The sequence below is a fragment of the Chrysemys picta genome, chromosome 6 (genome assembly GCF_011386835.1).
Source record: "Chrysemys picta bellii isolate R12L10 chromosome 6, ASM1138683v2, whole genome shotgun sequence".
Taxonomy (NCBI): domain Eukaryota; kingdom Metazoa; phylum Chordata; order Testudines; family Emydidae; genus Chrysemys; species Chrysemys picta.
In genome coordinates this window covers 95,280,049-95,306,025 of record NC_088796.1, presented here as the reverse complement: position 1 = coordinate 95,306,025, position 25,977 = coordinate 95,280,049, and the positions used below count along the sequence as shown (strand labels likewise).

Here is a 25,977-nt window from a genome sequence, read left to right as displayed (position 1 = left end):
CCCCACTCGCCCTGCAGCCTCTGCACCCCCCCTTGCCCTGCAGCCTCTGTGACCCCCCACTCGCCCTGCAGCCCCTGCACCCCCCCAGCCCCTGCAGCCTCTGTGACCCCTGCTCCCCACTGGCCCTGCAGCCCCTGCACTCCCCCCGCCCCTGCAGCCTCTGCGCCCCCTGCCTGCCCTGCTCCCCCGCTCCCCCGACAGCCTCTGCCTGGCGGGGGCTTCGGAAGCTCAGCGGCGACCGGAGCGGCGCGGGTCCCTGCAGCCCCGGCACACGCCGCACTCCCCGCCCCTCGCCGCAGTCTCCTTCCTGCCGCTGCCGAGCACGTTCCCCGGCCTGTCTGTCCCCGCTGGAAACAGCTCCTGCGGCGCCGGGGCCGCAGGAAGGGTCCCCCAGTGGCCAGGGGTTCCCCGCCCGCGAGGGAAGCCCAAGCCGCTGGCTGGGCCCGGCCTCCCTGTGGTCCTGCGGGCTCGTCTGGGGCGCACGGTCCGTCTGGCTTGCGTGGGCAGCAGTGGCCCCTCCACCGCCTTCTGTGGCTGCGCCCTCCCCAAGCTCGCTACAATGTAGCTGGGGCGGCTGGGCTGCGCTGCGGACCCGGCGGGTTGGGCTGGGGCCGGGCGGACCCTGGCTCATGCCTCCCTATTTTCCCGGACATGTTCGGCTTTTTGAAAATTCCCCCCGGATGGGGATTTGAGGACCAAAAAGACGGACATGTCTGGGGAAATCCGGACTTATGGTAAGCCTACCCTAGGTGCATGGGGAGAGAGTGGATGAAGAAAACCCCAGGTGAAAGAGAGGCTGGAGCTTTCCGCCTGGGGGAAGGAGAGGTTACCATGGGCAAGGGGAGGAGAAAATGTGGGGGTTTTCACACATGCATTAAGTATAGGTCGAAGGATTTCAGAAATCAAAACAGACCAAAAAATCCAACATATACTCTTCTTTAAAAAAAAAAAATCTTCATGATTTTTTGGGTCTGATGCATGCTTTTTAAATATTTGAAGTTTACAACATTGGAATAGATTTTAAATTGCTGGTGCTAAAAAGCTATCACAGTTGAATCACGCAACACATATTTCCTGCTTACGTCTTTATCCACATACATGCAAATGCACATACAATTGTTGTGGTAATCAATAATGTCTAAGAATTAGAAACACAGGTACGTGGAGTTTGGATTCAAATGAATCAGTTGGCTGAGATTGGTAGTGGCTCTACATAATTATCAGCAAAAACAACGAGGAGTCCTTGTGGCACTTTAGAGACTAACACATTTATTTGGGTATAAGCTTTCATGGGCTAAAACCCACTTCATCAGATGCATGGAGTGGAACATACTGATGAAGTGGGTTGAGGCCCATGAAAGCTTATGCCCAGATAAATGTGTTAGTCTCTAAAGTGCCACAAGGACTCCTCGTTGTTTTTGTTGATACAGACTAACACGGCTACCACTCTGAAACCTGTCATAATTATCAGTGTAGAAATTCTTGAAATACCATTTTTCTTCAGAAAATTTTAGACCATAGCCACTTTAAACAGATTGTTTGTTTGTTTATTGCTCCTTAGAAACTCAGGAAAATACAGAAGTATATCACTGAAACAAGTAAGAATCGAGCGTTAAAAGTCCATTGACCAAATTGTTCCCTCCATGTGGCAAAACACAGGAAGGAGTTAAGAGAAAGAAATATGAGGATTTCTTTGCATTTACTCCACTTCATCCCTTCAGTTGATCGCCACAGGGACTGAACTGCTGGTTTGCCCCCAAATCCTGTAGATCCCAGTGGAGGGAGGGTGTCCATGGGACACCAGGCTCTGCACCAATTCTAGGACCTTGGTACATGTCGGCCCGCGCGCTCACCAACCCCCATCTCTCTCTCACACACTTGGGGCAGGTCTCATAGGGTATGTCTACACTGTAATTCAACATCTGCAGTTGGCATGTGTCAGCTGACTCTGGCTCATGGGGCTCAGGCCAAGGGGCTGTTGAATTGTGGTGTAGACGTGTGGGCCCCAGGCTCTGGGACCTTCCCCACTGTTGGGTCCCAGAGCCCAGGCTCCAGCCCGAGTCTGAACATCTACACCACAATTAAACAGCTCCTTATCCCGAGCTCTGTGAGTCCAAGTCAGCTGACTGACGCCAGCCACGGGTTTTTAATTGCAGTGTAGACAGACACTTAATCACTATGCCTCCATTTACTCTTCTGTAAAATGGGGCTAATAATACTAAGTCACAGAGATGCTGAGGATAAATTAGTTCATATTTGTATAATACTTCAAAAATACAATGGGCAATAAAAATACTAAGTAGTATTACATGGCACCAATAATTAAAAGCTGTAATATTTTTCCATTACTTTGTGACAAGAACTCTGTGGGATATGGTGGTGTTTAAAATTGCAAACTGTTGAAGAAAATATATTTTTTCAGATTCTTCTTATATTACTACATTTCTTCCAAATACAATGTAAATGTTACATTGGGAAACTTGTGCTGATAAATGGCCATATTTTGTGCCCTCCTACTGTGTGCCGAATACAGCTTGATTTTCATGACAATTGAAGATTGTTCTTGGAACAACTCCAATGATAGTTGTCTTGGTATCAAATAGAAAAGGAACACAGAGTACAGAAAGCAAGCTACAGTAAGTGAAGGTTTAATGTCTTGGCCTCTATAGTACTGCCAGTAACAACTGTCCCGTAAAAGTCAGAGGAATATTGCAATAGTCATTTTGGGGCAGACTAACGTTCCAGTTAGTGAAGTATCCTGTCTTCAACAGCAGCCAATGCCCAATGTTTCAGGGAAGACACAAACACATCATAATGCACTTAATTGTGCAATAGGGAAAGAGAAATTTCTCCTGACTACAACTAATGATAAGCTTATTCCCTGAAACATCTGAATTGCTATAGTTTGTAATTTTGCCTGAGCTAACCTAACTGCAAATACTGCTTTTTTCATGTTGAATGGGGTTTTCAAAAGCATCTAAGGATATGTCTTTACTACAGTGTTACCCCAAGGTTCGAACTCACACTCAAGCCTAATCCCCCTCCCATCTACACACAAATTGTACTAACCCAGGGTTTGGACCCTGGGTCCTAGGACCCCACAGGGGTGGAGGTTCTGAGCCTGAGTCAAGATGGGATCTAGAGTTCAAGCCCTAGTACTTTGCAGTGTAGACACACCCCCACTGGACTTGTGCTGCAGGAGTCCATCAAAAGTATTCCAGAATCCCACGGGCTTTCTTTTGTCCTCTGGACAGTCAAATTTTTCCACACTGTACAGTACCAAGAACAAAAGGCTAGAGCTGCCACACTTTGGAAAGGCTCTAGGAAGTCTGGGAGATTGGTGGTTGGACTCAGGCCCGCATAATGCAGTGCAGATACTCAGATACTGGATCCCCAGGCTGAGACCCAGAGTTCAACAATTCATAAACTGAGGCTACAAATGAGTGTAGACACTCAAGCTGGGGTCTGCTAACTCAGATTCTACTAACCCTGGGCTTACATTGCAGTGTAGACATACTCGTAGTGAGTTTAGATAGCCAATCCCATTGGCTTTCAATGAGACTGGTGTTCCCAAGTCACTTAAAAAGCGACAGAGTCGTTTGTCGCTTTTTACAGATCCAGTCTAACATGGCTACCCCTCTGATACTTGACACCAAGTCACTTAGTTGCTTTTGAAAATCCCATTTGTAAATATCTGACCCACTTTTTAAACGTGCAAAGTTATTTACTTTAGAAATATTCTGGTGTCTGTCCAGCTGCATTAGCCCACTGTAGAACAAGTGACAATCTTCTTTTTCAGCACTGCTTCTGCCCTGCTGAAGGTTTTTGTTACCATTGTCCAGCGGAGATTAGAGAGATTGTGACACTTTGAGCTAAGGCTGTCTACCCATTGGTTTTACCAGCAAAGCTGAGTTTACCAGAAATTATCCTCCTTAATAGTGCTGCTTAAGGGTTCCGTGTTAATTATTTGAGCTAGTCTGAACTTCAAATTCTTAGATCAACGGTTAAACATCATTGGTACCTAGTAAATTACCTTCTTATGGAACTTATTGTCCTGAGAGATTTCTGCTGCTGACTCTTTTTAATAATCATTGTCATCTCCCGTGAGAAATTGATATTCAGCTCATTACTAACTACTGTTCCTGATTTTAGGAGTCCCAATTTCACTTCATTAACGGTGAGCTGGGTTTTAAATTCTAATAGTATTTATGCTGTAGGTTTCTAAATGAGCAGTGTCAGCCTTTTAAAAAGCATTGATCAAGAGAATAGAATGCTATTCCATTGTGTAATTTACACAATATAAAACAACAAAGAAAATAGCTCTCTCTGCTGTGAATTTATGGACTATTCTCTTTATTACTACTCATAGTATAGGAACAGCTACAGTATTGGTAGTTTATGGCCTCATAATGTGATAATGTTAAACCATCTCCATAAGAGCTCCCACAGATAGAGCTGTTGTTCTCTGTTGAATCAGTGACATTTGTAGAAACTTTCCAATGCAATATCTTGTGAAAAATTCCCCACAATGTCACAGGTTGACACCAGGAGTAGTTAATGCATATTGTAGTTTATACTGATGATTTATTATTTCTGTCACTACCCAAAGGTATGATATGCACCTCCCAAGATATGATTTCTGCCCCAAGACATTTACAAACGAAGGCCTAGATCCAGCAACTTTAAAACATAAGTAGCACTATGAAATCAACAGGACTACATGTGCTTAAAGTGCCTCACTGGACCGGGGCCTAAATTAGAAACAGTGCAGAGCGGATGGGGGAGGGAAGACAGGGCAAGTTTGTGGTAAATGCAGCCTGGGCACTGAGGTCAAAAGGACCCCAATGAAAGTTTGGAGCTTGGTCTTTCAACGTCTTGATGAGCACTCTGACTCTGATCCAGCAAAGTACTTAAGCACGTGTTCCACTTCAAAGTGAAGTTTGGACGCTTATGCAGTCATCCAAACCTTCCTTGTCCCCCTCGCTTCTCTTTGTCCCAGTCTTTTCCCTTTCTCCTCTCAGCCAAATCAAATCCCTCTCTTTAAGTCCCCAAATCATCTTACTCCTCTTCTGATTCTCAAACCTCACTCTTTAACCCCCAACAGACTAATTCGCCAGCTGTTTTCCTGACACTGGCCCCTGTTCTCCATAGGCCCTCACCTCGGTTGGTATCACACTGAAAAGATCTCTCCATGTTTCACACTGTCTGTTTCACTCTGGCTAACTCCTCTAGTCAAATCTTATATGCAGCAGAGATTCTCTCGGTCATAGGAACCCCAGAATGTAGTGCTCACTTTGTCCATGGGAGGCCTCTGGATACTATAACACTTGGTGAGAAATTTCAGGTATCAGCCAACCTTCCAGAGATTACCAGACCCTAGTGGAGTTTAGTAAATTTGGAAGATCTATCTGGGACAAGAATAGTGTGTGTGTCTGTGTGTGGAGACCAACATCCAAACTTTTACAAATCAAAATAAAAAGTTTAAAATTGGGTTAAGGTTTGGGCTCATTCTTATTTACTAGTCACCCATCCAAAATATCTGATTGCTTTCTTTCTGAAATAGTCAAATGTAAAATGATGATTTATAAAGTTCTCCTTCTGCCTTAATGCCAGACCATTGCAATCATGCTTTGATCCTCAAATTTGTAGTCACCCAAGTCAAATATAAGTCATTGACTTTTAATTAATACAAGCATACCGCAGCTGTCCCTGTGTTTGAAATTCAAACTTTTAGGTTTATGCAATGATAAATTCGTGAGTTGAGCAAGAAACAGTTGCAAAACCTAGGTTCCTTGGATAAATGCCATTGTTGATTAATTGTAATATATTTACATTTTATGTAGATTCTTAACTGCTGCCCAGTAAACATTCTCGTTTCATTCTTTAGAGATTAACAATATCTCTTGTGTGGTCAGTTTCCAGTTTAGTACACTGTTTCTTTAGAAGGATTTGTTTTCCTGAGTTCAACTTTCAGAATCACACTTTCACAAGCCACCTTTCTGAAAATAAAATACAATTAAAAAAAGAGCCTGTCAGGGCTTGTGCCAGTTAAATCCAAGCTCTCAGGGGATTTGTTTTTCTTTTGGCGTCAGATTAGATGTTCAAATCAAGCAGTGTTTTTGGGCTGCGGATGAATGTCTATAGAACTCTTAATGAGGCTAATCCCACAGCAGCACATTCCAAGTAGCTAATGGGCGCAAGTTCATTGCTTACTTTAACATCTCTTGGGTCAGAATGGAGTGAATGCCTTGCTTAGTGGGCAGTCGTGAGTGCGTTATTAGCAGAATGACCAGCAGCAGTGAAATGTGGACAACATAATATGCTCTGGGACTGCCTTAGACACCACCTAAGTTTGATGCTCAGGTAAAAAAATATATATACTTTATATATTATATATACACTCATTAGCCTTTGATCTGTTTTTTTGTTGTTATTATTAGTTTTGGGGTTTTTTTTTTACTTTTTAGAAGAGAGTAATATTGAGTTCAGGGAACTAAACTAAAAGCAAACTAAGTCTGAGGATAAAAGATGAAAGATAATGTATTAATTAAACCCATTGAATTAATTTTTGGTTTGCTAATTAGCACTGAGAGACTGTGTTTGTGGTATAATGAAAAGCAAAGACAAGCTGTGTCATTTGCTATTTTATTAATTCATATAGCACATCATAATTCATGTAAAGTTCTATACTGTGCATATCTGACTTGCATAACAATATTAAAGTTAAGTTCCCCTAGTAACTTATCTCTGCCTTTGACTCTACAGTGAAGACCATGTTGCAAGTAATTTTATTATCCTTTTCATTTCTGCAAATTATCTATCTCAGGAAGTTCTTGGTTCACTGGAATACAATTGGATGCTTTCTTTTTGGGGTGGAAGGTGACAGTAAATTATGAAACGATAAACCATAATCTTTGGTATTGTGCCTGTGGCAGGCAGGGTAATAGATCTTTTAAGACCTAAAAAGTAGAAAGCTTTCCTCTGCTAGAGTGAAAACAAGATTTTATTTTAATTTGCTTTTTAACAATTTTCCAAACATTCTTTGTTTTTTTTTTTAATGTAAAACAGGCATAGAAACTCAAGGGCATATTATATTTAATGTATCTGATTTTTCTTTTGTCTTCAAAATCTCAATTGGAGTTATGAATAGGCAAATAAATATTGTAATTTCTAATTCTGTACATAAAATTTGCCTACTATTTAAACCTTTTTGAAATATGTGCCTGCCCACCTATTAAAAAAAAAACCAAAGTATTGTCCTATGAAGTCTCTTTTGTTGTTCATTTTCTATTTGATTTTGTTGTTTAGATAAATTCACTTCCTGAACTATCTTTAAAGAAGGTACTTTAGGCATATTTTTAATTAGTGAATTCTCCAATGTCTGATGTAAATTGTTTTTGTGAATTTATATGAAAAAGGCAAAGTTCTAGGGAACCCTGCCATGTTACTGAGGTAGAACTTTGGGGGGGGGGGATATTTTGTATTACGAAATTATTTAGGAAGTCATCCAGAAATGTGGCATGTAACAGCTATTTTATGCTTCCCCAAAAGAGTATAGATGTGCCAGGCACTTACTTAAATGTTAAAATAAATAAGTAAACTTAGCATGGCTGAATTTCCCTTATTTTGAGAAATGTTAACATGTATAACAAAAGTGATTCATAAATAGACTTCTGCTTATATTGACAAACCCTTTCCTAAGGCAATAGTAGAAAGTGATACCAGAATAATAAGTGTGGCTTTGTAATTGTAATGTTTTAGTAAAACAAAACAATGTCCTGCCCCAAAATTTTGAAGTTCCTCTCATCATCGTCTCAAGTTGTATATGCTTTGGATTTCATTGGCTACAAGTATTCACTGTAGGTATATATTCAATTGAAGTTTTAAAAAAAAGTTCACTTTAAAAGCCTAGTTGGCTAATAAGGAGATGGCTCATTATGTGTGAAAAGTCAGTTAAATTACTAAACCGAAAATTGGCCAATTTCATATTGACTAACAGGATAGTACGGCATATAAAAATATGGTTCTTATGCATTTTACATAATTATTTTGATTGTGTTTCAGAGCCTTTCAAGTATCTACCAGAATTCATATAACAGAGAAAGAGAATAAAGTCTATTTAAAATTACACTCTTTTCTTGGACTTCCAGGATCTTAAAAAAATAGTTTTTCTCTGTATATTTAATATGCACACCTTGCCCCAGAGCTCCATATCATAGCAGCCCTTGCTCCACCCAGGGGGAAAGGCGTGTCTGCCATGGCTCCATCTAGAGTTCCTTAAATCCTCTCTGAGTCCTGGCTAGTGGTAGTCACTTGGGATGCCTTCTACTCTTTATGATGCCTCCTTCCGTAATGTAAAATCCTGACTTTTTTTTTAAAGTGTAATCTGGTAGATTGGTTTCAAACTAAAAATAACAAGAGTAAAATGTAAAACTCCCTCAGCTAAATAGTCAATGATTAAGAACAAGGAATCCGTTCCTAGTGAAAAACGCAGAGAACAGTTTTTATTCAATGCTAAGTAATAGATTTGAGGTGATTTTACACCACTGCAGAGATGTAACCTTGTTTGTCTGCACACATGAACATTCATTAGACTGAAGGATTTTCTCTGATTAAACTGATTTGCACACATCCAAGAAACATGGGCCTCAGGGATCAAAATAAGTTGCAGATATTTTGTGTTGCAAGACAGTTGACAGTAAGTGGAATATCAAGCAGTGATGACTTTTCTCATCCTATCCATGTCACACTTCATTTCCTAGAGGCAGATTTTCTTTTTTTCCCCACTCTTTTGTATAGTCATTATCACATTGCTTAAATTTGTCTGAAACTCACTTCATGTTCCTTAAACTTCATCCACTTGGTATAGTATGTTTCATAATTCATTGCTCTCTTTCACCTGTTTGTGATTAGTATTAACAATATCCCTGTTTCTGTTGTGTAACTGTAAAAATATTATTTTATTCTTTGCATATGCTTTATAAGATTTACCTTTAGTTTTCCTTCAATCAACTGAATATTAAATGGAAATAATTAAGTTCTATCTGCAGGAATCCATTGGGTAATTTACCAGGACACTCACTCACTTGATCCATCAAGAACTACCCAGATAATTAAAAGGAGTTCAGAAACTCTGAAGATAGATTTCTCTTTTGTTCAAAAAATAAACAAACCACCAGACCTCTTCATTCTTATCTGGAAATAAGATCATACTGAGAGAAAATCTTTTGCATTACTGAGTTCATTCGTGGCTATAAGCTCAGATAGTATAAAGCAGCATAGCTTAATTTAATTTGATGGAGCTACATCAATTTACACCAAATAAGGATCTGTCCCTTTATATTTCAAAGCTTCCCTTGTTTCACATGTATCATTTCCTGCTTGGTATGTGCTCTTTTCTCCAAGACACTTTAAGTGACATTATGATATGCTGTTTAACTGCATTTTCTACAAAATGTTGCAGTGGATAAATAGTGGATTGCAATTAATTTATATTTTAGTGGGTTTTTTAATTTCAAAAAATTTAACTATACCTCAAACATAGCCACATTAGTTTAAGTAACAGAGGACTTAAAAAAAAACTGTTCATAAATTGAGGACAGGTTGTTTTCTTGCCACCTAGAAAACCTTGATCAATTTATTTGTTTTAATTTGTTCTGCTTTAATGATTGCTGTCATGTGAGTGTAGGCACAACTATAAAATTTATCTGGCCAATAAACATGAAAATATTATAAATTTACATATATTGAACTTCTTATTGCTATGGTCTTGAAAAGCACCCAAATTCTGATGGAAAATGTTTACTGATGCAGCATGTTTGCATGGTCAATAATTAAAGATTCTCTCCATGTTTGAGTTATCTCTTCATTTATGCTTGAAATTGTATTTAATGAACAAATAAAGATTATGGGATTTTTACCCTCTTTTTCAGGCTCAGAAATCATGGATAGAGAGAGCATTTTACAAGAGAGAATGTGTTCATATCATACCCAGCACCAAAGACCCCCATAGGTAATTGTATTGCTATATGCTACATATTGTATTGTATTGCTACATACTATGAAAATGAAACTATATAATTACAAAAAAATGCGTAGATAATATTTTTTTCCAAATCTCTGAGTATGCTGGACAAAGATTGGTTTATATTTTGGAACCCTCAGAGAAATGGATTTCCATGAGGCATGGCACCAATACTTTATACACTCCAGAAGGTGTCAATTGAAAAACAAAACCTAAATTTATATCGGTGTTTCATTTTTAACTTGTTCATTTTCTTGATGATGTATTCCAGTCCCTTGAATATTTGTACTCTATATTAGAGACAGAGCAGCTAGTATTGCAAGGGACTGATAGATATGAGCATCATGTATGACTAAAATATTTAGATGTCCATGTGAAAATGTTTTATTTAGCTTAATGTAGTCTGTGGGAACATATAGAATGTATTGGGGGGCGGGGGAATCTTTGCTTTTTTTTATATTTAGAACAAATCACTTTTTTATTTCGTTTTAAATAAAAACAAGACATAACAAAGGAGAATCACAAGTCAAAAAAAGTCAGATATATATATATTGTAACAGTATCTTTCCTAGACATTTCAATGTATATGCTACAAAACAAGACTTCTGACAACTCTATAAAATCACTTCAGCCTGAAAGTGACTTTCTAAGACTTTGCATTGCATACAAGAAGTTTCTTTAAATATAGCCTGTTGCATTTTTAGGCCAATAAATGCAACTAATTTTTCCTTACTGCCGTAGGTGTTGCTGTGGGCGTCTAATAGGTCAACATATTGGATTGACGCCAAGTATCTCCATTATTCAGAATGAGAAAAATGAAAGCAGACTCACTCGAAATGACAACCAGTCAGAGAAGTGGTCCATCAGCAAGCACACTCAGCTCAGCCCAACTGATGCCTTTGGGACCATTGAGTTTCAAGGAGGGGGTCACTCCAATAAAGCCATGGTAATCAAAACCTTTCTTAGAATACTAAATAATGCTACTAACCACAAAAGGCATTCACAAAGTATCTTCCTTCTTACTTAATTCATTGAACAGTTTTACTTGCTGTAAAGCCATATGTTTTCTAGGTTTCATGGGTCATGGAAGGAAGAAGATAGTTGGACTATAACATAAAATCAACTACAAAGGCTACAATGCTACAGGAAAGGGGCTACTGGGTATGATGATAGAGGCACTATCATTGAGTCGTTAGAGTAAGGGATAGGATGTCTGGACTACCTGGATTAGGTTCCTGACATTAACATACTGAGTGATTAAGGGCAAGTCATTTAATATTTCAGGGAAAGTTATGTTCTATGCCATGTGGTTTCTTCCAATTCACACCAAAGTTCTATGGATATTTTTCATGGGGAGGTGAATAGTGAAGTAGACCAGTATCCCGTGGTAACAGTGCTGTTTTTTCTGCAGTGTTATTCAGGTTGGGAGTGGGGCTAAATCTAATTCTTTATCCTGTGCTTGGTTGTATCTTCCAGAAATTATGTGCATATCCTCTGGCAGTACCTATTCTGCCAGTGCAACACCAGCTGTTCAGGTGTGCTTCCAGGTACATTAGTAAATGTCTTGAATTTCTAGTTCCCTTTGGTCCACCCTTCTAGTTTTCCCTAGAGTTGTACTATAACTAGGACTGTTGATTAATCGCGGTTAACTCAGGTGATTAACTCAAAAAAATTAATCGCGATTAATTGCAGTTTTAATTGCACTATTAAACAATAGAATACCAATTGAAATATTAAATATTTTGGATTTTTTCTACATTTTCATATATATTGTATTCTGTGTTGTAATTGAAATCAAAGTGTATATTATTTTTTATTAGAAATATTTGCACTGTAAAAATGATAAAAGAAATAGTATTTTTCAGTTCACCTCATACAAGTATCGTGAAAGTGCAACTTACAAATGTACATTTTTTTTGTTACCTAACTGCACTCAAAAACAAAACAACAATATAAAACTTCAGCGTCTACAAGTCCCCCTCAGTCCTACTTCTTGTTCAGTCAATTGCTAAGACAAACAAGTTTGTTTACATTTATAGGGGATAATGCTGCCCTCTTCTTTATAATGTCACCAGAAAGTAAGAACAGGCATTTGCATGGCACTTTTGTAGCAGATATTGCAAGATATTTATGTGCCAGATATGCTAAACATTCATATGCTCCTTCATGCTTCGGCCACCATTCCAGAGGATGTGCTTCCATTCTGATGATGCTCTTTAAAAAAAAATCTTTGACAGACATCCCCCCACACTTCCTGGCTAATTCATAACATTGTTAGAATCCTGGTAAATCGCAGTCTGTCACTGTCTGGCATGTTTGGTAAACTTAAAATATATTTTATTTCTCTTACATATTGGACAGCATGCCTGTCACAGAGTCAGTAAATCAACATGCGGGAGGATTTCAAAGGATTTGAGGGTTTGAAAGTCAATAGGAGTTAGGCGTGTAACTGCGATTTGTGCCTGTATCTGTTTCTGAGGTAGTAATTCTGTGAAATATCAGAACACGGTGTCACCCATGTTGAGTAGATATAGAAGCAACTAGAAAATTACAGTGTTTCCCTGAGGGTCTAATGAACCTCTAATGCCCATTCAGTGGCACCTGAAAATTGATAAAGCGAATCAACTCATATTCACTCTAACAAAAAAGTTTAGTTTAGTAAAATGAAATAGGATTTGTCTAAAGGGAATAAATCAAGCCACCGATTTCACAATGCTGTATATCACATTCAGTAGAAGCAGGACACTTCTCACCAAACCTGTGCAATTCAAGGACAGCACTCTAAAATATGGCAAGGAACAAAAAATTGTACTCATCAGTTGTAAAGTAGAAAGATTATTTCCAAGGAAATGTAATGGGAAGGGGGAAGTTACAGCCACTTCTCCTGTTCTCCAATCATGCTTAGTGAGGGGCTAACATTAATCGTTCATAAGGTGCTTGGTTACATTTTACATAAACTTCTGAATGTTTTGAGAGCTTCCTCCCTCAGACTCCCCAGATAGCCACTGACTCTTTATCTTTGGTCATTCTCTGTAACTATCTGGCAGGCGTCACTGTTTCTCTGCTTTTAAATTTGGTGACACTCTGTTTTAGCATAGAATAAATGCACTAGAATAAATAAAGTGTTTTTGGAACCTCTCACTCCTTTCTGATGTGAGATATTAAGCCTGAGGGAAAGGGTTTTTATGTAATCAGAAGTTCCTAAGGGGACACCATTCACTATGGGATAGAACTCAAGGGAATCTTGAAAGCAAGGCTAAATTTGAAACAGTTAGTATTGGAGCCTAGCAATCCTGCCACCACATCCCAAAATAATAGAAGGGTAGTTTAGATGAACTATGGAGGGGTCACTAGAAGAAAAAATCAAATCTGTTAGTCAAAGTTAGTGTTCATTTCAGAGGATGGGTGAAAATTCAGGCTGATTTTTGTATTGACTTAACCAGTTCAACCACCTCTATGCATGACTGCTGCTCCATCAAGAGAAATCTTACAGTATTGGACTGGAATACTAAAAAAGAGAACATAGAGATGATTTTCATATATAGAATTCTAAGGGATACAGTAAATGATATTTCTACACTATGTGGGCCAAATTCTGCTCTGAGCTATAGATGTGCAATTGCCACTGAAGTCACATTTTAACAAACACTAGAGCACCAATACTATAGCATCTAACGGTAACTTTTGACTTAGTATATTTATGGAAAACCAGTACATATTATTATGGATAATCGTATCTGTGACATGCTGGTATTCTATTAAACAGCTGTTGGAGGAAATCTGGACTTATTTTAACAGTACCAGAGAACAGGAAGAACTAGGAAGACATTTGCATCCTGCCAACCATTCAAAGTCATTAAATCACAAGAAAACAAACAAGTTCTGAATGGATGAAAAGCTTCCATAAAGCCGCCAGACATTCAGAAAGTCTATTGATGGGAAAAATGCCTTCAAATCGTAGCCATTCACTAGAAATCTCTGAATAGCTGAGCTTCTTACACGCTATTGCAGATAAAAGGATACAAAGCTCAACATGCATATGACCAAAGTAAGGTGAGGACAACCATGAAAGCAGGTCTGCAGAACTGTAATGGTGACTGCTTTTTTTATGATAAACTAAAGAGGTAATGAGATAAGTGTCTCCCTTAAGGCCACCCTTATGGTGCCTGACAGCCCAAGCACTGTGGGCAGGAAAGTGTGGTGTGAGAGCTGGGTAAGTACGTAAGCTTAGATGTTGTGGTTCTAATAGTGAAAAGAATGAAACCTATACAGTACCTGACTGTGCATCTGAATTTACCTTCTACAAGATTCTCCTTTTGCCAGGCAACCAAAGATACAGTATTCTGAAAAGACTGAGATGGCTGATTTTTTTCAGACGAACTAGATGGCCATTATTGCCAGAGATTAAGTGAGAAAAGTGAGCAGCCTCCAGAACCTTGAGAAATAAGACCTAGATAAAGAGACAAATGCATATCAAGCCTTGGGGCCTTGCATATTTTCAGGAAACTTAACACTTACCCTCACATTAAATGCAATATATAAGTAAGTGTAGCATAAAGTTACTCCAGTTAATTTCCTGAGTATGGGTAAAATCTATTGTATCTCATTTAACCTGTATGGTAATTGTTTGCATATGCTGAGTTTTAGTGGCAACCATTGTAGATGATTATTATACCCACTTTAAAAATGGATAAAACTGCAAAGTTAAGTGACCTGCCGAAGATCACACCAATAGTCAATGGAAGAATTTGTACCTTGTAGAACATGCACTGAAGCCTAAGAATTGATGGTATTCAGCAAGATAAAACAGAATTGAGTAATATCATCCAGATCTGTGGTAATCACAAAACTATAAAATCTTGAAGGATTAAGAGCTGTGAGGATGACAGGTATTTTATTAACAGAAAGGCAAATGAAAATATAGGCCTCCACCACCCACAAGTTATCCATGGGACAAATACGGGGAAAACTTGATCTCTGTTTATATTTAAATAAAATGGGGAGGGGAGGGATAGCTCAATGGTTTGAGCATTGGGCTGCTAAACCCAGGGTTGTGGGTTCAATCCTTGAGGGGGCCACTTAGGGATCTGGGGCAAAATCAGTACTTGGTCCTGCTAGTGAAGGCAGGGGGCTGGACTCAGTGACCTTCCACTTCTAGGAGATAGGATATCTCCATTAATTTATTTATTTATTTTATTTTAAAAGGGTTTCAAGTATCTGATAAATAATACTGTAACTGTTTCCCCTTTTGTAAGTATATTATTTTCAGTTGAAATACAGTTAAGTTCCCATTAATACAGAGTGACAGGGAATGTACAAGTACTTTGCAAGTGGTCAAATGTAGTGTTATAGAGATCTATCAATGATCAATATTCAACAATTCTGCCACTGAGTAAATGAGTTTACTAGTGATTATCATTATATCCCTTTTTAAATTGTAGTGAAAATCAAAAACAAAGCTACAATAAGGTCATAATAACAAAAAACAAATCAATACAGAACAGTAACAGAGGAGAACATAATAGACTGAACATTCTCAACAAAATTGGGTCATACCATTCCTTTTAATGGTTCAAACTTCATTTTTTCCTCCAGAAAGGTAAATTCCCAAAAGGCATTAATTTTGCTAATATCATCCTGTTTGTGAAAAAATTAACTCCACGGAGCTGCTAAATTGACTTCACTGGGTGTGTCCTGACATAACTGAGGACATTATTTGGCCTCATGCTCATTGTAAGAATTTCTGCCATATTTGTACAAATAATTAAGTGTGATGCCAACACTGTTCTCAGTTTTCTTTTTAAAAAGTTGATTTTTTTAGGGTAGACATAATGAATCACGTTCTGAGAATTTGTCAGTGTTGTTGTAGCCATGCTGGTCCCTGGATACTAACGAGGCAAGGTGGGTGAAGTAATATATTTTATTGGACCAACTTCTGTTGGTGAGAGAGACAAGCTTACACAGACCTGAAAAAGAGCTTTGTGTAAGCTCAAAAATTTGTCTCTTTCACTAATGTGTAGCCTATAGAACTAACCTGCTTGCTTTTATATATATAAAAGTTTAAGTATTTGGTTTTTTAAAATAGGTTTATAAATGTATATTAAAAATAACTTTGGCTGTAATGCAAAAGACCTACAGGCCATATCCTGTATGGTAAGCTAAAGCAAAGTTAACATATCTATATTAAAATCTTTTACTCAAAAAGCAAAGTTAACCTTTATCTTGTTTTTCTTATACCCAAATAAAGTACCTACGCCTATAACCTTAAACCAATAGACAATGGAGAATGGCATAGGGGTTTTTTCAATGTTGTACCCACAGACTTAACAAGTACATCACAAAAGACTGATGTGCGTACATACCTGTCATCAATACGCACATACGTATTAGCTTATGGGTAAGTGTACCCTAACATTTCTGTGGGTGAAAAATTAAATTTGGGCATAGGAAAAAGGATTTCTGGCACTTTGCCCTATAAAAGAAGTGACCCACATCAATAAAGGACTCCATTTCTTATTTAACTCCGTTCTCACTTTACTCCATCTCCATTCTCACTTTACTCTATTCTCACTTACTTCCTCCACTCCATTTACTTCCTCTTATTAATTTTAATGACAAGTCTTTAAGGCTATAACTGTCTCAGTGTAAGCTTCCTGTCATACCCCCAAGGGTCCTTTGTAAATTCTGTGGAGCCTGATTCAGAACAAAAACTTTTATCTTCTAATCAAACAAATTGGCAAGCCTAAAACCCATACTAATTCATATTAATAATTACTTATTAATATTATTAATTATTTAAATTAACTAATTGAATTCCCATATTATCCACATTAATATTATCACTACACCCTAAATCAGGCTACAAATGGAAGTTGGTTCAACAAAAGATAGTACCTTACCCACCTTGTCTTTCTGAGATTTTGTGAGACATACCATATGAAATGATCAGCGAAAGCCTGTGTAGTGGTATTCTATCCCATATTTCATCAATGTTATGTATTTGTCTACAGCATTACTAATTCAGAGTATCTACTTTCTGTTCACATCTCCGGCATATATGCGATGGTGATACATTTTTAGTAACATTTAAAGTAGTTTTCCAGTGCCTATTGTGGAATTAAATTTACCATTCTCTTTTCCATTTATCCTTTTAATGTTTGAGGTGAATCTTTTGGATAAATTAACTCTATTATGGCAGAGTATATTTGAGATTAGATTACAGTGGTTGTTGAGATCAGTTAATAAAGTGGTATTTCCTCATTTCTTGTAACAATTGAGTGTCCTATAATACTATACCCACGTTTCTAGATCTGAAATTAGTCAAAATTTTCTTTGTTTTTATAAAATGGTTAATCCTGTTAATACTCAGCAAATGCATTACAAAAATTCACCCTTCAAATGTATATACAATATTTGTGGTGCGGCCAGTATTAGCACAGGTAGACAGAAAATAACAGGTTTTGCAAGTTTAAGCAAAATCTTCTTTATAAACATTTTCTTGAACTCAATATTTAAGTTGTTCAATCTTTAGAGTTTCAGGTTTAATTTCCATGTGTTTTTTTCCCTCTTGCAATCAAAATAAAACACACTTGCACACACAAAAAAGAAGAGACTTTATTAATGTTAATTATTTTTATTGTAATTAAGCACAATGTGCTCAGCACTGTACCAGACATAAAAATACAGACAATTTTACCCACAAAGAGCTTACTGTCTAGCCATAACAGAGACATACTAGACAAGATATACTGGATAGCCCCGAAGAGGAAATAAGTAGGATTTTGTTTTAATAAAATGAAATTGTATATAAACCTACAACAACAAATCAAAACTCAGAATTTGCAGGACAGAGCTTGTAGCACAGCTCATTGGAATATAGTTACCCGGCTTCCATATATTAATCTCTCATCTATTTGTTGGCACCAACCTTCTGCTGTTTTATCAAATTCTTTATATATCTTTTAAATTGTTTTATTACCAAAGGCCTCTGGGCACTAAATACAAATCTTCCCCAACCCAAAAACTAGCTACATGGCTCAATCAATAAATGGCTGAGGTTCATCAAAATGTTTGGGGTTTTATTTGCCAAGGACCGCCACTTTGCCACATTGCTATGGTCCTCTGCCCACATGTTCTGCTCCTGAAAAAGATTTGCCTCACACAAAAGAGCAGTAAAGGGCTGGGAAAGAGGCTGAGCCGTGCTCACTTCCATCTTCTTTTGAAAGAGGTTGGAAGAATGGAGACAGGAAAATTAAAAGTCAATGTCATCAACAGATCTTCTCCTGGGTGGAGAGATACCATCCAACAGATGTGTTAGCTAGATTTGAGAGATGCAGTAAAATGTTTTAAGGCCCCTGTTTGAAAAGCTTAAGAATCCCTCTTTAATGAATAAGAGGTACCTGGTTTACTAAGTAAGTCATTATTGCATTTAGGTGGGCTCCTAGTGAATTATAAAACAGTACATGGTATGCCATCAGGTTTTATATCAACCCCAAGAATACATGCATGCAACACGTTGCTTGAATGTCTGTTACTAATTAAACTCCAAAATATGAAAAATGAATTGACTGAACAGAGATTTTGGGGGTCTGGTCCTTGGTAGACCAGGTGGGAACAATCATGCATTACTACACTGTGCATTGAATTTAAAGGACCAAGTTAAACTGCTGTCTTGAATTTATCCTCTTCTTTTTAACACACAAATAATTCTGGAACCCCTTTCATTAACTGGGACATTAGAATCCTATACAGATTTCTAATTAATTCTGCTTTGCTGAACTAAAGTTGCTTTGATCATGGTTAAACAAGGTTGGATGGATAATGGCTGCTTGAAAGGTTCACAGTGAACTAAATACATTGCTTCTATTTTTAATAACTTCCTGCTAATCCAAAGTGTTCAAATGATACTTTTAACATGCTCCTTGAGTCTCTAGCATATGTTTGCAACTGCAGAAGACAGAAAGTTTATTACTGTGGAAAAGACTTTGTGTCCCTTACATTGTTCTTTCATGTTGAAATGCATCATTGTGGCTATGAGGCAGGTAAACAGATTTGGCAGATACAGCTTCTCATATGTAGCTTCAATGTGTTGTATTTTATTAAAGAGTCTTGGAAATCAGCCACACCTAAAATGTGTTTTAGGTTTTAAAAAGTATAGGAGATTTGATAAAAACTGCGCAGAAAAGATCTTAAAATGCCGTTAGGGCAGGGAGAGAGAAACAAGGGGGGATAATCTATAATCCTTTGACATTAAACCATGAAAAAGACAATGGGTTTTATTTTTTGACTTAGCAAATTATTAATATTCAAAATACATTTACAGCATTTGAAATAATAAGGGTTCTGGAGGAAAAAAAGTGAATGAAATCACAAAGGCCTAGATCAGGGGTGGGAAAACTATGGCCCGTGGGCCACATCTGGCCCATCAGACCTTTTAATTTGCCCTCTAGCCCCCGCTGGGGAGCAGAATTGGGAACTTTCCCCGCTCCGGTGCTCCAGTCAGGGGCTTGCCTTGCTCCGCTCCATGCGGCTCCCAGGAGCAGCCAGGGGGCTCTGCATGCTGCACCTGCCCCAAGCACCAGCTCTGCAGCTCCCATTGGCCAGGAACTGTGGCCAATAGGAGCTGCTGGGGCAGTGCCTATGGATGGGGCAGCGCTCAGAACTGCGTGGCCCAGCCTCCAGCGGGGGGATGGACCACTGTTTCCAGGAGCCATTTCAGGTAAGCACTGCACGGATGCTGCACCCGAGCTGCCCTGTGCCCCAATACCCGGCCCCAGTCCTAATCGCCCTCCAAACCCTTTGATCCCAGCCCAGAGCAACCTCCTGCACCCCAAATCCCTCATCCCCAGCCCCACCCAGAGTCTGCACCCCCAGCTGGAGCCTCACCCCCCCCATGTGCGCCCCAATTCCCTGCCCCAGCCGAGAGCGCCCTCCGAACCCCTCCATCCCAGCCTGGAACACTCTCCTGCATCCTAAACCCCTCATCCCCAGCCCCACTCCAGAGTCTGCATCCCGAGTCAGAGCCCTCAGTCCCCCCATGTGCCCCAATCCCATGCCCCAGCTGGCCCTCCATACAATTTCCATACTGAGATGTGGCCCTCAGGCCAAAAAGTTTGCCCACCCCTGGCCTCGATCCAAAACCCATTGAAATCAATGAGTGCTCACATTGACTTTCTTGGGATTTGAAAAAGGCCCTAACATATTAAAAAGAATATGAATAAAGACCCTATCCTGCTTCTGTTAGCTAATGAGAGTTTTGCTCTTGTTTATAATGGGAGCCGGATCAGGCCTTTTGCTGTGAGGTACAAACAGCAACAGATTCAGAGATTCAGCTTAGTTTAGAAAAGCATCTGAAACTTTGGACAGTTAATTGAGGTAGGTAAAATGGTCATGTCATCATCCAGTTGCCACTAGTGATAAAATACAGGAGGAAATGTCAGATTGTGTTGCAGAAAGCAAAGTATTAGGCAGTATGTTAATCTAGGGAAAATTTAGAAATACTTAAGTGTCATGTCTGTCAACAACAGAATGAGTCTGTGCAGTGAGTTTGTAAGTTTCTCCCTCAAATTATCATTGTTGTTAGCAATCAGCCAGGTACAATGCACACTGCAGTTTAAGTATATGTATTCTAATAGAGGCATTGTGGTTGGAGAACTGTATGGCTCAGGATATGAAAAATTTTACCTCTAGATTACTACTGTAGTTCAATTCTAATCTAAATTGGGCTATTTTGCAGCCATCTGGCTGTTTATTGGTCAATGAGAAATGAGTTTGAGTCTCTGGCTAATCCCTTGATATGAAAATAAAGCATCATAATCACAGCTAGTATTAAGTGACATTCTTGTTGACAGGCTCAATAGTCAAGCCATGGATTAAATGGACATGGGAACTTGAACTATTCTTTCATCCTATGATGTGGCCTGTCTAAAGTAGTTCAGTGGTGAGGCAAAGCACTTTGGCAGGTTGCTGTGGTGAAGCTTGTACTTCTGCTTCCTATATTGTACCTGTTCTGTTGATAAATAGTGATGCTGTCAGTTTGGCTTCTTTCACAAGCACCAAATTCTCTTCTATAAAAATATAATCACTTAAGGAGCTGAAAGGTGGATATCAGCCAGAGAGACATGGGGAGACTGATGGAACTGAGCAATGGTTTGGTTCAAGTTGATAGTTAAATTTAAAAATCTTTCCAAGCAAGTGGTGGTGAAGGAAGTCAGTAATGGCAGCAGAATCTAAACAGAAAAGGGAAAAGGTCAAATGTTCCACTACAAAATTGAGAGAGATAAATTATTAATATGATCAAAAATAGTTTTAAAAGCATTTATTCATAATTTAGTGGGTGCCTTGGAAGTGATGACAAAAGAATTATCCCATACACATTAAATTACATCTGAAGTGATTACAAAAGAATTATCCCAGGCACACCAATCGGAAAATGCCCCCCACAAGAGCTAAAATGAATAAGATAAGAAGTCTACACATTTCTTCTCTAGAAAAGAGAATCCAATATTTTAGCCCCTTGGCCTTTTCTCAGGGGAGTTTCTAAGATTTAAATTTTCTTTGCATTGCTGGTTCTTGTAGTTGAGAAGACCCACTCAGATTTGTTTTACTCACATTTCTTCTTATAATGTAAAATGAAATTTTATCATGAGTATAGTCCTTTTTTCTCTCCTAAACAAGAACAAATGGTAATTTGAAATTAGTGATAATTTTCAGATAAGTAAAAGGAAATATTTCTTCAATATCTCGTAGTCTGCTTATGGAATTTGTTACTGCTGGAAGTCGTAGAAGTGGCTGAATAAGGAGTTAATATTTTTACCAGTTGGTAGTTATGCAAGCTAAATTCGGGTTAATGAAATCATGTGTTTTATGGAATAAACTGATTGCTACAAGGGTCAGAAGGAAACCTTCTCACCCCCAGTCACATTTTTGCAAAATGGTTAATGTGCATCCTACGCAATTTTTGCCTTCATTTTAAACATTAGGTGTCTGTCATGAGTGGTGGCAGGATACAGGACTTGATCTGAGCAGGAATGGCACATGGGCTGGTCCTACAACCTCTGTTTGTAACAAATCTATATGAACATCATCATCAGTTAAAATGCATATATTCATCCTGGGAGACTGAATACATCAGCTCTCATTGCCAACAAAACAGGAATATAATACTCAGACCAACGGAAAATCTTCCCTCCTTTAACTATTCACAGGGTTCAGCCTTTTGAGATAAACACCCTCAATAATAGTTACAGTATGTGGCTGCTAACCCCTGCCATGTAATAGTGATATAGCCTTTTGTAACCCCACCTTCTGTCTTGTGACAGGGTGAAATAACTAAAGATTAGTGTCTTACCAACATTCCTGTGTGTCCCAAGTCCATGATCAATTCTGAGCGAAGGCCAGAAGTTATGGAACTACTGGGTGAAATTCTTAGTGAAATCTATTATCCAGCATTCAGTCAGTTCACTCAAATGCCTAGCAGAGCTTGCCTTTCAATTTCAGCAATCCAGCCATTAAAGCCATTACACGCATACTTAATAATTCATTACATGCTCATCAGATATACACTACATAGGGCCTTTTGCCCCCCAATAGTAAAAAGACTTAGCTGCTGTGGGGAGTATTATTATAACAGTAGAGTGAATCAATATTTTCTAATTCTGGCATGCTTTGCAATTGGACCAAGTTCTTATTCTGTTTGTTTTCTCATGATCATTTGTGCAAATGGGGCTCTGCTTGCAGGAATGTTGAGAATGGCTATTCCTCACGTGAATACCCATATTTGCATGCAACCACAGATATTCGCATTCATGCCAGAAATACTCTCTCCATCTGAAGTTTCACATCCACTCAAGAGGCAGAAACAATACCATGTGACTTACTGTAGATGACCAATCGCAGACCATAAAAAAGGAATAGACATAGTAAAAATGAACAAAATGTTCATGTGATGTTGTCATCCACTCTGGATTTTAGAGTACAGATGTGGGGACCTGCATGTGAACCCCTAAACTGAATTACCAGCTTAGATCTGGTCTGGCTGCCACCACCCAAATAGTTTGAGTCATTTGGGAAACTCTGTCTCCCCCCCCCAAAAAAAAACCTTTCCTTCCCTGGGTAGCCTTGAGAGACTCCTCCACCAATCCCTGGTGAGTCCAGATCCAATCCCCTTGGATCTAAAAACAAGGAAAAATCAGTCAGGTTCTTAAAAAAGGCTTTTAATTAAAGAAAAGAAAGGTAAAAGAAAACCCTCTGGGAGATAGCATACAAGCTGATCTCATGGACAACAGATTCAAAACACAGAGGATGTTCCCCTGGGCAAAACCTTAGTACACAAAATAATACCCAATTTGATTATCCCCTAATGCCAAGACAAGTTACAAAAAGAAAATAAACATAAACCTATTTATTCCTTTTCTAATACTCACTACTCCGATAAGAGGCTGATTCCTTGATCTTTTCCACTCCGGCCAAAATTGAAACTGATTCTAAACAAAGGAAACTTCCCTCCTTTCTTTTGAAACATCTTATCCCCTCCACTTGACATCTCTGGTCAGGTGTCAGCTAGGCTAGGTGAACTTCTTAACCATTTACAGGTAAAAGAGGCATTAACCCTTAACCATCTGTTTATAATATGTTCACTGAAATGTACTAATAAATGTTCTAAAACCAGATATGCCTATATTGAAGTCTGTGCTGTGAATGTGAAGGTTATGCTGATAAACCATGAGGGGTGGGGGAAAGAAATATATTAGTGGAAGAATAATTGCTCTAGCTCAACCAGAAGTTATGGGCTTGATGCAGGAACTACTGGGTGAAATTCTATGGTTTGTCTTATGCAAAAGTTTAATGTAGGTGAACCTAATGGGCCCTTCTGGTCTTAAAATGAGATATCAGTCAGTGCATAATAATTTATTCTTCATTAAATCCACACAAGTGAAACAAGTTGAAAGGGGAACCTTAATTCAGCCATTTCCTAACTTCTGAGTGCTGGACTTTGCAACCCTTAACCTTAAGTTAAATGCAGGCATATCCACTATTACATATTTTGTAGATATTTTTCAATACATTTGTCTGGAATAAAGAGAGTTCTAAATGGAGGTATGATACCATCTGCCCTTATGGCCTTGGGCCAATCACTTAACCTCTCTGCCTTAATTTCATCATCTGTAAATTAAGGATAATATTTATCTATGAGCACCTGACCAGGGTGTTGTGAGGATTGATTGATTAATTATTGCGAAAAGCTTTGAAGAGGGTAACCTCTGTGAAATTGCTATCTATAATTGTCATGGTCTGTAGTTTCATAAATTGCTTTTTAAACCATCAAAGTTACAATGAATTAATTTTTTTTGTTGCAAAAGTTGTATGTTTTTAAAATATTTTCTTGGTGTTACACATCATGAGTCATAACCAACCTTTTTCTTTATCAATGCCCTTAATTCTGCAGTATGTACGTGTGTCTTTTGACACAAAGCCTGATCTTCTTCTACACCTGATGACAAAAGAGTGGCAGCTTGAGCTCCCCAAGCTTCTCATCTCTGTGCATGGAGGCCTTCAGAATTTTGAACTTCAGCCAAAACTCAAGCAAGTCTTTGGGAAAGGTCTGATTAAAGCCGCCATGACAACTGGAGCATGGATATTCACTGGAGGAGTAAACACAGGTAACAAGCAACATTAAAATAAGAGCTTTGTGGCAGCAGGGAGGCTTTCATCATTTTAACATCATGATTTAGAATCAGTCCAATTAAGAGAAGCTGAACCATTCTATGGTGTCTTTTTTTATTATGCATTAACAAGAAAATGCCAGAATAATACGTATTGAGCAGCTCTCCTAGAATAAAAGGTTTATTAAAGCATGAAAGACAGATTGTGAAGTCCAAAAAATAAAACCTGCTGTGAGACAATCTGAAGTGTTTTGTCAGAGGGGACTTCATGAGACTAACATCAATGGGCCCAGATACCATTTATGGAATCGAGTGATCTGCAGCTAGCAGCCTGAAAGGGTAGCTAGTTCATAGTTATTACAAACAAGAAACTTGCCACTTCATTAAGGAAAAATATTTTCATCCAAAAAAAAAGAGGCAACTTTTATCTTTCACTTATAAGAACAAGTCAGATGTGACAGAGAAAAGAGTCTTTCTATTTTCTGTGCCTGAAAAAACAAAAAGCCTTTTAATCTGAATAAAAGTCATCTCCCTCCCCCTTTTCCCCTCTCCCCTCCTCCCCGCCTCCCCGCACTCCCCGTGGATTAGGAGTCTGAATTTTTTTAAGGGTTTTTTTTCCAATTGTCCTTGCAGAAACAGAGATACCATTTCAATTTATATGCAAAGTTGAACGCATCCAAATTTTAGAGCCCTGACATGGAATTATTTTCTACCTGTCCACATGAGTTATACTGTCATGGAGAGACTAAAATGATGAGGAGGCAGGAAGTGGGGGCAGGGAAATGAGGTGAGGCAAAGCATTCTACATATGGTGAATGATAATATGTAAAGTTGAAGTATGCACATGTGAATTGTTGTGACATGTTATCTGTACCTGAGTCAGCACAGCTACACTACATCAATATTTCAGCATTATTTAATCCTTTCAGTACCTATGGAGAGTAGCATATTCATTCTGTCATATTGATAATATGGGCCTGATACAAAGCTCATTGAAGTAAATGGGAATCTTTGCATTGACTTAAGTGGGATTTGGATTAGGCACTACATATTGTGAAGCTTAGTTCAGAACATGCCTAATGAGATTGCTTTGTTTTTTAATATATATTGAATTAAAGATGACTGGAGTAATTGTTAGCCCAGTTTCCTTTGTTTTTTGGCTCTCTGGAAAGATTGCCTTCTACTTAGCTTTCACACACCTACAACAGAAACAGAAGGAGGTGGAATCTCTTGATATTTTTTTTAAACATCCCCAATGCCTCAGTGGGAGGAAGAAGGAAACTAGAACAA

General features: G+C 38.6%; 1 protein-coding gene across 15 annotated transcripts in view; it reads left to right on the top strand.

Moving 5' to 3' along the window:
* Window positions 1-25,977, top strand: part of TRPM3 (transient receptor potential cation channel subfamily M member 3) — a 593,201-nt gene that overhangs the window by 403,181 nt on the left and 164,043 nt on the right. For 13 of the 15 annotated variants that reach the window (XM_005297759.5, XM_005297764.5, XM_065549391.1 and 10 more), the window contains exons 2-4: window positions 9,933-10,012; window positions 10,766-10,970; window positions 24,471-24,684. In XM_005297759.5, coding sequence (XP_005297816.2) covers window positions 9,933-10,012; window positions 10,766-10,970; window positions 24,471-24,684 — 499 coding nt within the window. Of the gene's footprint in view, window positions 1-6,096; window positions 6,364-9,932; window positions 10,013-10,765; window positions 10,971-24,470; window positions 24,685-25,977 lie in introns of those variants that run through there. The other 2 variants (XM_065549390.1, XM_065549389.1) reach the window with 1 other exon arrangement.